The sequence below is a fragment of the Erigeron canadensis genome, chromosome 5, assembly GCF_010389155.1.
Source record: "Erigeron canadensis isolate Cc75 chromosome 5, C_canadensis_v1, whole genome shotgun sequence".
NCBI lineage: Eukaryota > Viridiplantae > Streptophyta > Magnoliopsida > Asterales > Asteraceae > Erigeron > Erigeron canadensis.
The window spans coordinates 33960929-33977573 of record NC_057765.1 but is presented as its reverse complement, the minus strand read 5'-3'; the positions used below and the strand labels follow the sequence as shown (position 1 = coordinate 33977573).

The following is a 16645-nucleotide window of genomic DNA, read 5'->3' as shown; positions in this document are numbered from 1 at the left end:
AAAAGTCGAATGAAACCAATTAAGAAGTAAACTAACACTTAAAATTAGAAGCCCGAACTTCGAGAACTCCTAATGAACGCATATAAAACGAGACTATAGTGACATGGATAGGTTAGAAATCACTAATAAGTCAAATGAGACATCCTTCTGATCGATCTAACTAGCGTGACTATGTCTCATCCACCTTTATACTAGTTTTACCACACTCTGAACTTAACTTCTTTATTATTTGGAAAAATTCATAAAAAGCTTAATTAATAATGGGACTTAACTATAAATTTTAAAAGGTCCATAAATGATGATTTACAAAAAACTGACGTGACAATGTTATGGTTTTTTAAATTTTTTTGTATAAGATACACTCTTACCGAATCATATCCTATTCATTTTTGTCACTTTTATTTATAGTTTTGTCACTTTCTAAGTTGCAAATTTGCAAATTCATAGTTGACTATTAAACAATGTCCTTATTAAATTGTTTATATTTAAAGTTAAATTTTGATTTAATTATGGTCTCACACGTCGGAAGACTTTTTTTTTTTTTTTATCTTTGATGTTGCTTCAACAATTGATACAATAAGCAAGAGTCCAATATATGTATGTCCGGTATGTTTTACACATTCAGTTATGGATCAGTGAAACTGGAGACATTTTTATCAAGTCTGGGTGTTTGTACATCAAACCGAGATTAGGTTTAGAAAGGGGGATGATGGGTGTTTTTGATTGTTTGTTGGCGATTCCCCAATGGTAGAGTGAATCTCTTTACATCAATCAATTATGATTTGATTGTTAGCCGATTAAGATCGTGCTATTATGCTTTAGATGTGCTCTGATCTGTTTGATAGAGTTTATGAATGAGTAAGAATGAATGAATGATGCCTTCGTGAGGTCTTATGAATCTCCTTTTATAAGATAATTTATCTTGGAGAGAAAGTTAAGCCTCTTTAGGGTTTTCCTAAGTCTTAGGCAAGAAATATTATTTCCTTAATTATTGGCTGCAAGTGATAAGATCAAATCCCGAAATTATAGGGGACAATTCTTATCCTTTTATCTTACAACGGAAGCCTTCGTTACGGACAACCTTCGTGTCGTAACATGTTACTGTTCTTTCGTGTGGCAGGTCCTGCGTACCGCTGAAATGGTACATCATCACTGAGGCTAGCTGATATTATATTGGATTCGTTTCCAAAGATTGTATAGTTTGTGAGATATATCTTGTTTGTCAAGACCAGGTAATTATTGCTAAATGACTAAAATTTGCAAACCATACTGAAAACATTTGCAACCTCTCAAGTAAACAATCAAATGATTTTCTGGATAGAGCTATTTTACTCTCAAGTAGAAACGTTTTGCTCATTTATTTAAGCCTCTTTCACACTACTTTCCTAATACACACTTTCTCTCTCACGTGTACACCCCACGTGCCAGTCACGTGCAAGCTTCTTCGTCACCATCTCATCTCCCACTTCTAATTAATTACTAAAAAAACTGCTTTTTTCTTTTCCTTCTTTTTTCCTCACTTTCTCTCACACACACAAAACACCAAAAAAACACACCAACAACATCCCTTTTTCTCCCAACGAAAACCACTCTCTAGGGTTTCCAATTATCCCTTTTTTCACAATCAATCTACACCCACAATCTATATCTATATCTATCTGTATGTATACATATCTCATCTGGGTCTCACTTTTTACTTCATTCCAATGCAATTGCTGTAATGACTCATCATTTTCATCCATTTTTAGGTAATGGGTATACATCAAGTTTCAATCTTTTTACTTATTTTGTCTATTTTTGCTACAAAGTCAAAATCTTTATCAATTTCTGATGATGATTTTGAGTTTGGAAGTTTATTCCGGCAAGATTACTCTCCGCCGGCGCCACCACCGCCACCGCCACACCCGCCTTCTGCGAGTTGTGAAGGTGATTTGGGTGGAGTAGGTTCTTTAGATACTATATGTAAGATTGTAACTAATTTGAATTTAACTCGGAGTATATATGTATCTGGGAAAGGAAATTTTTATATACTTCCTAATGTGACTGTCGACTGTTCGGCTTTTGTTGGGTGCGAAGTCGGGATAAATGTGACGGGTAACTTTACTTTAGGCGAAAATGCCAGGATTGTTGTTGGGTCAGCTGAGATAATTGCTATGAATGCGGTTTTTGGTAATGGGTCGGTTGTGAATGTTACGGGGTTAGCGGGTGATCCTCCGGAGCAAACTAGCGGGACGCCTCATGGTCTTGATGGTGCGGGTGGGGGGCATGGGGGTAGAGGCGCAGCTTGTTTGGTTGATGATACGAAACTTCCAGATGATGTTTGGGGTGGTGATGCGTATGCGTGGTCGAGTTTAGCTAAACCGTTGAGTTATGGGAGTAAAGGTGGGACTACGAGTAGGGACGTGGATTATGGTGGTGGTGGTGGTGGGAAGATTATGATTGTTGTTAAGGGTTATGTGGAGATGAATGGTGGTTTGTTTGCTGAAGGTGGAGATGGGGCCCCGAGAGGTGGCGGTGGTTCAGGTGGTAGCATCTACATCAAGGCTGCTAAAATGTAATCCTTATTTCCTTTATTAAAACTGTTTTTTTAGTGTTTCACCTATTGAATTTGCATTACTGTTTAGAGTTTAGACTTTGTTTTCCGATAGCTTTGTGAAGTTTTATGTTTGTTTGCTTAACCAAATACTAATTGTAGCAGTCTTGATGAGGGTATTTTATTTTTCTTAGCTATCACGAGTCATTGAATTCCTTCACTTTTTGTTTTTGTCACATGATATATTGAGATTAGCTTTTATGTTGAGTTGTTGACATGGATTTTGAATGACGCATTTTATTCAAGCAGCCCTCGTCTTTTGTGACCATGGCTTCATTCAGTGGTAATATTATTGAATATGAGTTGGAAATATGCTAGAAAAGATATATAATAAATTGTAATATCCCAAGAATTTGGGCTCTATATAGTAATCTTTTTGTGGTGTTGATTTGAAATTATGCTTCAATGCTTTCTCCCATGAAGCATTTATAGAGGTAATCTTGATGATATTATAAAATTCCGTAGTACAGGCTATAGTCTTTTAAGGTACAACAGAATTTTGATCCATAAGCGCTGTGCTATTATTGAACAGAGGTAAATACGTTAGAGTAATTAAGAAGCAATGTTTGGCAATTGGCGTTAAGTCAGGTCATCCAAAGTTTTTTGTGTTTAAGGTTTCTTGATGAAGTAGTCACATGTAGATAATATGTTTACAAAGGATCTTAGGTTGATTTGTTAGATATTGTTGGACGATTACATTTTGTATGGTGATTTGTATGTGATGATGTTCTTCTTATTGCTTGTGAAGTTATATTTTTATTGATTACTTGTTTATGCATTGCTTTTGTTACTTACATATATATATATATTTTGTTTTTGTAAAATCCACATATCTTACCATGTGTACAACATTACTTGCAAGTAGCTGTGAATTTCTGTGGTATACCAGTGGTTTTTCGGTTTCGGTCCTCTTCTGAAATATCGGTTCAAATTTCAGTGATATATACTGAAAACGGTCCAATCTTCGAGGTATTCAGTTTTCCAAGTTTTTTTTAAAAAATTTTTGGCCAAACTTAAACACAACATAATAAACACTAACTTTTGCAAGTATTAATACTAAACTATTATATATTGACACTTTTAAGCTTGACTTTTGATATTTTAATTAAGTATTTAGTAGTAATTATATTGCAATATATATAGATATTGCATAATATTGAATTTACCGAATTCCCACCAAAATTCCCAAAATTTCAAATTTCGGTCGTTGACGGAAATTTGATTCTGGACTAACTATCTGGCTTACAACTCTCTACATTCTGAAATAAGTAACCCTGTTTTCTATCAGCATAACTCAAAAGAAGTTTCTCTTTATCTGTTATGGAAGTTTGTTGATATATGTGAAAACCCTTACAAAGGTTGGATAATAGTTTACCAGTGGACTCGACATGTCACCATTTGTCTCTATATGCATAGGCCATAGGTGTCCCCCTGAAGTGAGCCTGCCTTTATATTACCTGAATGTTACAATAAGGTTGAATTATGAGTTAGGCTTCTTTAGTCAGCATGGCAATCAGTTTGAGGCAGATGGAATATATTGATTTGAAAAAAATTCAATAGCATCAATCTTTCCTTTTAAGGTAGGTGTAAGTGTGGAACATGTTAGACCAACAGATTTAGATTAATTTGGTTACATAGTAACTTCAGTACTTCATAACTAAGTTATATTATCGTATGGCAACCATGCTTCACCGCTTTACTGTTAACTTTATTACCTTAAGTATATTGTTTTCTGTATAAGAATGAAATTAGTAAAGAATAGATGGTAGGTTATGTTCAATGCTTCTTTTTTCTTTCCCTAAAGCAATCTGATTATGTACTTTGTTAGTCTATTAGTTAAATTCCAATTTAAAATATTAGTGGCTTCTATATTCTCTGTTGTGTAAAATATCTGAGTCAACTAATATATGATGTACAATATGACTTAGACTAAGTTTATCGTTTTGATATGCAGGACTGGAAGTGGCATAATAAGTGCTTCTGGTGGTAATGGTTTTGGCGGTGGGGGTGGAGGAAGAATTGCTACAGATATATTTAGCAGGCATGAAGACCCAAAAATATTAGTCCATGGTAGGAAATTAACTTTAATTGCCGTCTTAGAGTTAATGTGTTAGATGTCCTATACTCCTATCCCTTGAAGTGTTAAACTGATTTAGTTTCTTTGTTCAAACTAAATGCATTACTATAATCCCAGATAAGGGGTATGAACTCCTTTGGTTAGCTATTTATTACGTGGTTACTTTGAATCTATTTATAAAAGTTAAAATTACAGTTTGCTTTTATATATCGTTTCTTGTTTCTTTGAATCATCTGATCTGTAAGTGCGACATAAATAGTGCTCATTTATGCATCTTTTCAGTGACAGTGAGTCTCATCTTTTATCTCCCTTGTAGGCGGTTACAGTCTCGGCTGTCCATCAAATGCGGGGGCTGCAGGAACTTTTTATGATGCTGTGCCCCGGAGCCTTATAGTTGATAATCTGAACATGTCAACTTACACAGATACACTTCTTATGGAGTTCCCATATCAGCCTCTTTTGACTAGCGTTTTTATTAAAAATTCTGCCAAGGCTGCAGTTCCCTTACTTTGGAGTCGTGTTCAGGTCAGTGAGTTATACATCCATCTCCCTTTCTCTCCATCAGTTGCATGATATCCACAGTATTTGCTGTGTATGATGGAAGAACCATACAATAATATTTTCAGTTTTTTATCACGTGCTTTCTTAGGTTCAAGGCCAAATTAGTCTTCTAGATGGAAGTATCTTGAGCTTTGGCTTGGCCCATTATGCTTTATCAGAATTTGAAGTGCTAGCAGAGGAGTTGCTGATGAGTAACTCCATAATCAAGGCAAGCAACTACTTTATCTAACTTAATCCCTTTATATATCTATTATTACTATGTAAATTGTTAATGGATAATTCTTCACATATTGCATACCCTCCTTTGTAAGAATTCATTCTTAAGATGCAAATATTCAAGCATCAGCTTCTTGTGCAATATATATGTACATGATGCCTCTCATTTCAGAATAGAAATAAATAATTTTTTTAGCACTTCATTGTTTAAATAATTTAGGCTTCAAAATCAAATATATTTTTATTTACACCGTTTCATAACAGAGCATTCATGATTGACCAAATCATTGATTCCAGAAATATCTATTTTTGTACTGAAACGATATGAGATATAAGGCTACAGTTTTTTGGGATTAGTGATAGTAACTGTAGCTATTATCACTTCTTTGCATCTTACATCTTTGGGGCAAATGGCGGGTACAATTGCAATTATTTGTGTTTCTATTATGCCTTTGACTTTCCACAAAATTAAGTCGATGGGTGCGGTTCTCTTTGTGAAGGCTATTTAACCCAAAAATCTTCTTTCTTAGAATAGGAAAATTTTGTTCCAAGTATATTATTATAACATATTAGTAAGATGAAGTTGAATTTGGGAAGTTAGACAGCTAACCTGATTTAAGACGATTCTCTTAACTGCATAGAAGATAGTACGCTATGGAATCTAAAGTTGTATTTTTATAGATAACCGAGGACAAGAGGATTTTGTGAACTGCATAGGAAATAGTTTGTTATGGAATCTAAAGTCGCGTTTTCATAGATAACCTGGATTAAATAGAATAATTTTAATTACATAAAGTACTTTCCTCTTAAATCTAAAGTTGTTTTTTTATAGATGTTTTTGTTTATGCGATATGCTATTTAGTGGGTATACTTGATAGAGGTTGCAATTTCGATCCGATGACTAAGTTTTTACCTGTATCCTTTTAAGCAAACATTTCATTATATCAGATGAGCTCGGATTCTTTCTGATTCATTACCTCACCACCCACCCAATCAACCCATTTGCCACCTTTGTTAATAACGGGGTTTATTTTCAGGTTTATGGTGCTCTGCGTATGTCTGTAAAAATGTTTTTGATGTGGAATTCACAATTGGTTGTTGATGGCGAAGGTGATAGGAACATGGGCAGTTCTGTTCTTGAGGCTAGTAATCTTGTTGTTCTCAAGGTACACGGAAGATTGATTTGCTAGTTTCTGTAGCATGATATTCCTTTTCTTTGCATTTTTGCAAATGATCACATATTTCTTACTCAGGAATCTTCTACGATACATTCAAATGCGAATCTCGAGGTTCGTGGGCAAGGTCAATTGAACTTGTCAGGGCCAGGTGACTGTATTGAAGCACAACGGCTAGCTCTTTCACTATTTTATAGTGTCAATGTAAACATCTTTATCTTTTTCCTTGTTAATAATATTTTGTGATCTAATAATGTTACATTTGCCTGAAAATTTGTAAGTATAGATCTGTGGACTCCTTTATCAACCGGACGTATATTGTCAATTGTGACTTGTTCACATTTTAATGCAATGCAATTTGTCTCTATCAACATTATCAATGAGTTCCATCAATAAACTGATCCCCTTGCCCTCTTGTCATTTGCAGATTGGTCCAGGTTCTGTTCTGCGTGGTCCCTTAGAAAATGCTACTACTGACGCTGTGTAAGTTGACTTCTCTTTCACAAGGCGATAGTTTTAAATCAAAACCTTTTTCACTTGTTACCTAACCTGCCTGGTCAACTATCTATCTGACCACCTCTGCTTCTCCCATTATCTTAGCTTTACCGCAATACACTTTATAGTTGTTTAACTAAGTACTATTTTGTGTTGAATTTACCAGGACGCCCAAATTAAATTGTGATTCTCCTCAATGTCCAGAAGAATTGCTTCATCCACCTGAAGACTGTAATGTAAATGCTTCCCTGTCTTTCACTCTTCAGGTATTGAATTTACAAATATTCCTATGCAAGATATAGCAATATCTTGTATTATATCAGCTCTGATATATGTGTCTCCTCAGATATGTCGTGTTGAGGATATACTAGTTGAAGGCCTTATAAAAGGGTCTGTTGTCCATTTCCATCGGGCAAGGACTCTTACTATTCCTTCTACGGGTACAGTCAGCACATCGAAGATGGGTATGATCAGTCTTAAGATGCAAATAGATATAGTTGAAATTATCCCTTTTTTAAAAAAAATATGATGTTTGAGGTTTTAATATGAGAATTGAGTTTCTTGACAGGTTGCACTGGAGGTATTGGTAGAGGACAATTGCTAAGCAATGGCATTGGTAGTGGGGGAGGTTATGGTGGTAGAGGTGGATATGGTTTTTATAATGGGACCCGCATTGAAGGTGGTCTTCCATACGGTGATGCTGATTTGCCATGCCAATTAGGTAGTGGAGGTGGAAAAGACTCCTCTGCTGGTGGTGGTGTTTTAGGTTTGTGCAAATCTTTCAATCATATTGTTTTTACTTATGTTTTTTTTTGTTCATCATTTCCAATGTTCTCTGCAGTAATCGGTTCGTTGATTCATCCAATAACTAGTCTCAGTGTTGATGGCTCACTTACAGCTGATGGAGGAAGTTATGGTGAAGAGACCATTGGAAACCCGAATGATTTATACAATTTGGATGGTGGTTCTGGTGGTGGATCTGGTGGAACAATTCTTTTGTTTGTAAATACTATATCTCTTGGTAGATCTGGAGTTCTTTCAAGTGATGGAGGTTATGGGAATCCAAATGGGAGTGGTGGTGGCGGTGGTGGAAGAGTTCATTTTCATTGGGCACATATTTCAACTGGAGATGTATATCAACCAGTCGCTAGTATCAATGGGAACATCTCAATTTGGTTTGTGTCTCATTTATTTATTCTTGTTTTTACGCCTAATCAACTTTAATTTGCCATGGTTTGTGAAGATTCAACCACTCACCTAAATTTTTTATTAAGTGTTAAGCTTACATCACTATTGACGAATTGTTTTTATTTAAGATAACATCAATATTTGTATTGTTATAGGGGAGGGCATGGTGGAAATGATGGCGGCGTTGGAGAAAATGGAACTGTTACTGGCAAGCCTTGTCCTAAAGGGCTTTATGGGACATTTTGTGAGGTATATTGGCGCTTTTCCACTTCTTCCTTCCCTGCCTTACTTTCATAAGATTATAAAGACTGCTAACAGATTCAATCTATGTATTCATGCAACCCCTATACACAGTAGTTGTGATATTAATACACATAGTTATCAGTTTTTGATTTTGTTATATATATATTTTTCATTCTAGTTCAGAAACACGCCTTATGGTCATAGTCGTTTTTTTTTGAAACATGTCTAGCACACTCTGTTTAACCACGTAGTCATTATGAATTTGGGTGTTTTCATGTATATGCAGGAATGCCCTCTTGGTACATACAAAAATGTAAGTGGTTCTGACATATCTCTATGCTTCCAGTGCCCACCCGATGAGCTTCCTCATCGTGCTCTCTACGTTGCTGTCCGAGGTATTGAGTTAAGGCTGATTTTGTTTTTCTAATTGCAATTTAAGATGATATGTATTTCTGTTGGATGATTATTTCATTGCGCATATTGATTAAAGGTAATGGGTCGGTCACGTAACATGACAGAATGGGTTGGGTCGAAATTGGTTGATCTTTGTATGGGTTGTGTCCAGCGGGGTTGACTCGCAAGGAACAATTTAATATGATTATAGTAACTATGTTATTCCCATGAAAACTTATGTTTTTAAATAATTATTTAGAAGGATATAAGCTTGAGAAGTTATATTCTGGCTGACTTTCAACTTTGTTGGTCTATTAGCAAAATTTCAATTTTACCTTCAGGGGATGAACCATAACCCAATTCGGCCTATTCATAGTAAACTAGCTTTGTACCTGCACAATGCGGCAACTTCCGGGGTTTATCAACTTTTTTGTTGTTTTCTTCTATATTTTGGTGTTTTCTGACGGTTTGAGAAAACTTGCGGTATCCTTAGAGATGAATTACGTTCACTACTAGAGTCTTAATCTTATGATAGAGTGTAAAAAGTTGTGTATAAAAAGATGAAGTTAGATAGTTTGTTGAAAAAGAGTCTATATTAATATGCTTAGTACTGACTTTTGAAGTGATACTAATTCTGTAAAGATATGTTGTGGACTTGACTTTTACATTAGACTTTGCAAAGGAGTATATTTGTAATATCAAATGTTAAGTTTAAGGGATCAAGAAATGGGTCAAAAGCTTTATATTTTAGTATAGATATAGATGCACCGAATTTGCCAATTACTCTATGTTATGCCACCAATTTAATGAAAGTTAACTGACCCGTGCATGACAATTTGTCACAGGGGGTACTGCAGAAACACCGTGTCCTTATAAATGTATTTCAGACATATATCACATGCCAAGTTGCCATACGGCTCTTGAAGAGCTGATTTACACATTTGGCGGTCCTTGGTTATTTGGTCTACTTCTATTGGGTCTTCTTATTCTGTTGGCACTAGTTCTTAGTGTTGCCAGAATGAAATTTGTAGGGTTTGATGAGTCCCCTGGTCCTGCTGTTACTCACCAAGGATCTCAAATGGATCACTCTTTCCCTTTCTTGGAATCACTGAATGAGGTTTTTTTCCTCGTTAAATTATAAAGATACCGATTCTTCTTATTCTGCGTGACAGTGATGTTGAAAATTGTTGGCTTGTATGATACTGATTGTTCTTATTCTTCTATGATACTATTTGGCTTTTAGGTTCTGGAAACTAATAGAGTTGAGGAGTCGCAAGGTCATGTTTATAGAATGTACTTTATGGGGCAAAATACTTTTAGTGATCCTTGGCATCTTCCTCATACTCCTCCAGAGCAAGTGAAAGATATTGTGCAAGTTCCTTTCCTAGTATCTCTGCTGCTTTTATCTGTTTCTGTTTCTTATGTGTATCCAAAAATGTCATTTTTGAGCCAATTTTATTACTTGTTAACGTATTAACTCAATTTATGTGTGTCAATTTAATCGTACTAGTAAAGTCCTTTTTATAAAAAAATTAAAAAAATAATAATAAAGAATAGATAAAAGGAAACAGGTTTAATGGCGCCCAAAGTGAACTTTTAATGCATAAATTATCTTAACCATATTTTGTAAAGCAGGTAGATTTTTTTTGAAATAAATATAGTTTGTATAATTGTATTTTAGTTTTCTTTTTTTTTCTAATAATAATTTTCAACAAAAAAAGGTTTTTTAAATAGAAACTTAAAGTTTCAATCTAACCAGTTTGGACCTGGACGAAAGATGATCTATTTTGACCTGTTACCCAACCTATCCGTGCTGCCTATTTTCATCAGTAGTTTAAGTGTTCTCACTGTTTTTCAATTCTACATTATATCTTGCAGTAGTAATTTAAGAGTATTTAATTGCTACAGATATGAGGGGGCGTTCAATAGATTTGTGGACGACATTAATGCTTTAGCCACTTATCAATGGTGGGAGGGATCAATATACAACATTCTTCTTTTTCTTGCTTATCCTCTTGCATGGTCATGGCAACAATGGAGGCGGAAGATGAACTTACAAAGAATACGTGAATATGTTAGATCTGAATATGACCATGCCTGCTTACGTTCTTGCCGTTCACGTGCTCTGTATGAAGGACTTAAGGTTAGTCCTTTTGTTTAAGTTTTTTTTGGTTGCTTATCTTAAATTTTGTATGACTTTGCTTGATGTAGTGTTGGTGTTTTTTTTTTTTTTGGAAGCTGATTACTATTTAGTTGTTGTGGGCTTGGGGCTTATAGTTGTAGTTATTAGTTCTTAATCTAAATTTTCAGTTCCATACCAGCTGCAACAAAACTATTTATGAAAGGGTAAACGAAAGTTACCTGGTTACCCTTTCCTTGAGCTATTTTGAGACACTTTTACTTCCATCACACAAAGAATATTTCCTTTCATTTTTACAAGAATATCTGTGGTCGTTATACTTGCACATTTCTTAGTTTATTAAAATTTGACAAACACTCGGAACTAATTGTCTGATTATTAAAACTGCAAATAACAATAGCACATCCAGTCATTCAATCACTATCTTCTACTGCTTCTTCAGTTACAGTTGATTGTAAAACTTTGATTATCTAAAACCACACAATCATATTCAAAACGTACATAAAAAATAACCCTAAGTTTCAAGTAATTCACGTTCCAACTTTATTACTCTTATGCTTGTTGTAGTTCATTTGTAAAATTATTTGGTCAAATTGTTGTTGCATGAATCTTACTTTTCAGCTATTCTTCTTGTATGCAATGTTGTAGGTGGCTGCGTCATCTGATTTAATGTTAGCCTATGTGGATTTCTTCCTCGGTGGTGATGAAAAGAGAAGTGATCTTCCTCCTCGGCTTAATCAAAGGTTCCCATTGTCGCTTTTGTTTGGTGGTGATGGAAGTTACATGTCACCCTTCTCACTTCAAAGTGATAATACTATTACTACTCTCATGAATCAGGTTTGTTATTTAATTCTCAGTAACCACCTTTTAAATTACTAATTGAAGCTTTGTGTAATCAAACTCTTGAGTTGACAATATTAGTGGGTAAAGGGTCAGAACGCTATCTTAAAGGAAGAATTTTTTTAAACATGTGTCAAATATGTTACAAAAGAAATATCCTTTCAGTAGCCGTACAACTTCCGAATAAATTAGTTTAGGTGGTTTTAAGTATCAGAAGTACACTTTGGGTAAATTCCATTTGTTCCTTTCTTACGTGATCTGGCTGTTTCACCCTTCTGACCTGTTAGGCGTCAGAGACAGAAAAAATCTCAGATTGCTTGATATACTAATAGTTGGCTTGAAAAATGAAATCAAAATCGCCCTTTTGACCCCATTTCCATATCGTGTTCTTTCCCTTAAGTACTTGCCGCATCTACATCTACATGTTTCCTTTTTTTGGCTAATCTTCTCCCACAAATTGGCTTTACAGGCTGTGCCTCCTACAACTTGGTATCGCTTTGTGGCTGGGTTGAATGCACAATTGCGATTAGTTAGTCGGGGTCGACTGAGGTCAATGTTTCGTAGCGTTGTCATATGGCTCGAAAATTATGCCAATCCTACTTTGACAGTTTATGGTATACGTGTCGATCTTGCCTTTTTTGAAGCTACAAGTGGTGACTATTATCAATATGGACTTGTTGTATCGGCTGTTGATGAACCCGAGCTGATTGCTTTTGAGGACACTGACACACCTACTCAAGAAGGCCAACTGACAAGGTAACAAAGCATATTTGTTTTCAACTTTTCATGGTTTATGCTTATTCCTCATTTATATGTAAAGTTATGTGCTCTGAAAGTTTCAATAGTCACCTTTATGTGTTTATATAACCTATTCCTGATTATAATTACTTTCATATTGCACATTTAGACTACTACATATTTATTATATGGGTCTGTGGGTCTATTGTTGATTTTTTGTTAGAGACACCTTATATTTATCGAGTTATTTGCTTATGTATATGAACACACTGATGCCTTCTGACAGTGATGATGAGGTCTTGCGAGATGGTCCTGCCAATAATTCAAGAGCATATACAAGTTTAGATATCCATCGAAATTCTGAAAAGAACATGACATGGAAGCGGTGTCATGGCAGAATTTTAGATCTCAACAGTTTGCAAGCCTTCAGCGAAACGAGAGATATTTTCTTTCCACTCTCTTTTATAATTCACAACACAAAACCTGTTGGCCATCAGGTACCCCTCTTTCTCTGCATGTGTCTTTTGTGTGTTTTACTGAATGTGTTGGGGTTTTTCAAAGATGTTTATATCACTATATGTTAACGTTTGGTGCAGGATCTTGTTGGGCTGGTGATCTCGATGCTGTTATTAGGAGATTTTAGTTTAGTTTTACTTGCACTACTCCAATTATATTCAATTTCTTTTGTGGACGTGTTTATTGTTCTCTTTATTCTGCCGCTTGGGATAGTTCTTCCATTTCCAGCTGGGATAAATGCTCTGTTTAGTCAAGGACCTAGGCGTTCTGCAGGCCTTTCTCGTATGTATGCTCTATGGAACATAACATCATTCATTAATGTGGTATGTCGCGTTCTATACCATTTTTTGAAGCAGGAACTTGTATTTCTATTAGTCATACAATTGCATAAGGCTATTCAATACTGACACGGGATCAAATAACCTAAGTACACCTAAATGACTACTTCCTAAGTTCCTGGAGTTGGCTAAATAGTTGTATCTACGAACATCTGATGCACTTAATATGATTGCTGGAACTATGCGGTTATAATAATGTGATTTAGGAGTTTGGAAGCATTTGAAATATTGAATACACTTTCAACCCATTTAACCTTTCTCCATTTTAGCTGATGATCATTTTTCTTCCTCGATTGACCTGTTGTAGCTAAAATATGTGGCCCAAAACAACCAATAATAAAATGAGTGTAAAATTAGAATCTAAAAAGAGTTTTTTTCTTAATCTCATGAAGAAGATTTAAGAATCCATTTAGTTGATGGAAGAAAGGGGGGCAGGTCTGAAGATCAACCGGTAGTGGGCGAGGGGTATTTAGAAATTATATAATTTCTTGATGTGGAAATGTATGCAAAAAGAATGATTAAAAAAAGACCGAGTTAATCTGGTTGACCGCCCATTTTTTTTATTATGTTTTCCCTGTTGGATATAAAGAAATGTAACCCTAGTCTAACCATTACAAGCAGAAGGGTTAAAATTTCCACATGTTATAAAAAATGTTCAAAATTTCTGTCTTTGTTTCTTATCTGCTTATATTTTTTCAGGTGGTTGCCTTTATCTGTGGCTATGTTCACTACTGCAGCCAACCCAGTACTAAAGTCCCAGATTTTCAGCCATGGAACATGTTAGAAAACTACCAAGTCTCCTTGTATTTGATTAATAGTATCATATTTTTTTCCTCCTAACATGTTGTGTTTGTTGTTGTAGGGAGGAAAGCGAGTGGTGGATCTTCCCGGTTGCACTTGTTTTATGTAAATGCATCCAATCATGCCTCTTGAATTGGCATGTTGCTAATTTAGAGATTCAAGATCGATCGTTGTATAGTAATGATGTCGTGGCGTTCTGGCGATCGTAAGATCTTTTTTTTCATTTTGACAGTATGGGTATTTTCGGGATTCTTATTACAGCTGACACAGAAGTAGAGAAAAGAGGTATTAGAAGGTAGGAAGTGTGCAAAAAACTTGAATCGAAAGTTCGAAACTGTTAATGTAGGTTGATGATGTTTATCCTTCCACTTGTATATATGAATTGGGGGCGACCCCCACATACCTTACATATGAAAAAAAGAAAGAAAGAATATGATCCTTAACTGTTTTCATCTTTGTTTACATTGGCAACTTTAATTTGCTATTCGCTGCCTCTTTATATGAAAGTGAGTATTTGTTATAATTTTACTGTCATGTGTCAACCACTCGAACAAAGTATCCGTAACAGGGTTCGGTGTGATGGCGATGTGCCTAGGTCAGTAAATGAATCAAAGAAAGAGTGCTTCATATTTGGCCATTTACATTTAACTGAACAGATGAACATACGCATACAATTTTGTGTTTTTTATTTCGTTTGTTTAGGCTTATCTGAATAAACAAATGATCCGTTTCGTCAACAAAATGCTCTTTTTCTATTTACTAGACTAGAATCACTAGATATCTTTGAGTTATACGACTGTTACTCGGATAATATATGCGTGTAGATCCATAATATAATTCTTTATCATCTCTATCTTTGTTAATATTGTTACCTATCGTGCTTGTTTTACAATTTTACAACATCATACGAAGCTAAATCTACGTACACGGTTGGTTTAGAAGAACAAGTGTCTACCAAAAACACACATGTAATTATCAAAAACAACTATTTTTAATAAAACTTGTATAAAAGATACATATTATTAGGTATCTCTGTGATATACGTTAAATTTTTAGACTGTATACACATTATGCGATCATTTTTTATTGATTAGGCAGTCGAGTAATAACATGAGGGAACATCGCCATATGATGGTGAGACCTTGCCAATTCCACTTCTTTCAAGGTTACATTTTAAAGAAAAAACCCCACGTGTCATTTCAATGAGTTGAACTAAAGACATATGGATAAAATCAAAATTGTATCAACCATTTGCTATTATGAGATCATGCATTAACCTAACTCTCACATAAAATCGATCAATGATATTAATTGCAGAACTACTTTTTAGTACATGATGATAAATGTGTATAAGTACTTTTGATATTGAATGTGTAAAACTACTTTCAATAAATGATATTACTAGTACTCGTTAGAAAGCCACTGTAGACATTAAAAATTTATATATCTTTAACATTAAAAATTTATATATCTTTAACAACTTCTGACAAATATAACATACCTATTGATGTTCACATTAAAGTTAAATAGTTACTAGAAAGCGGTAAATTAAATCTTGATAACATCGGATGCTCCTAAAACAAGAACCCTCTATGACGCAAAGCCATGGAAGATGAATATTCGGCTCTCATGAGAAACGGCACATGGTCATTAGTGCTACGTGTTCTAGGGAAAAATGTAGTTGATTGCAAGTGGATATACAAAGTTAAACGTGATCAACGGGGAATTATCACTCGCTATAAAGCGAGACTTGTTGCTAAGGGATTTCACCAGCAGCCAGACATTGACTATACTGACACTTTTAGCCCTGTTGTCAAAGCTACCACTATTCGGGTTCTTTTATCTATTGCTACAGCTAACCATTGGCCCTTCAGACAATTAGATGTCCATAATGCTTTCTTACATGGTGATCTTAAGGAAACAGTGTATCTACAACAATCGCCAGGTTTTGTTGACAAGTCAAAACCTGATCATGTGTGTTTATTGCACAAATCATTGTACGGCCTAAAGCAAGCACCGAGAGCGTGGTTTCATCGGCTCTCTCAGACTCTTTATCGCATCGGTTTTAGGGGATCCAAAACCGATCCCTCGCTTTTTATCTATTGTGCTCGTGGTACAGTGCTATATATGCTAGTGTACGTCGATGATATTATTTTGACAGGTAACAATCCTTTGGTGCCTGATAAGTTTGTTCATCAGCTTAGCCGTGCCTTCGCCATTCAAGACATGGGGCATTTGTCCTATTCTAGGTGTGAAAATCACACGTACAGGTTCAGACTTGTTTCTATCTCAATCCAAATATATTACAAACCTCTTGGAACGTGCAAATTT

The 16645-nt window shown here is 35.2% G+C and overlaps 1 protein-coding gene across 2 annotated transcripts; it reads left to right on the top strand.

The window, feature by feature from the left end:
- The first annotated feature begins 1505 nt into the window (after window positions 1–1505).
- On the top strand, window positions 1506–14764 carry LOC122599331. 2 transcript variants are annotated; one of them, XM_043771828.1, is made up of 22 exons: window positions 1506–2554; window positions 4548–4663; window positions 4987–5195; window positions 5320–5439; window positions 6485–6613; window positions 6701–6826; window positions 7050–7105; window positions 7284–7383; window positions 7464–7581; window positions 7686–7883; window positions 8016–8292; window positions 8461–8554; window positions 8835–8943; window positions 9787–10058; window positions 10185–10312; window positions 10850–11084; window positions 11730–11918; window positions 12391–12677; window positions 12946–13156; window positions 13256–13498; window positions 14213–14292; window positions 14376–14764. In XM_043771828.1, the coding sequence occupies exons 1-22, from the start codon at window positions 1752–1754 to the stop codon at window positions 14521–14523; spliced, it is 4248 nt and encodes a 1415-aa protein (XP_043627763.1). In that variant the 5' UTR covers window positions 1506–1751; the 3' UTR covers window positions 14524–14764. The 2 variants fall into 2 exon arrangements, with proteins under 2 accessions (XP_043627763.1, XP_043627762.1); XM_043771827.1 differs by having other exon boundaries at window positions 7959–8292.
- The last annotated feature ends 1881 nt before the right edge of the window (window positions 14765–16645 follow it).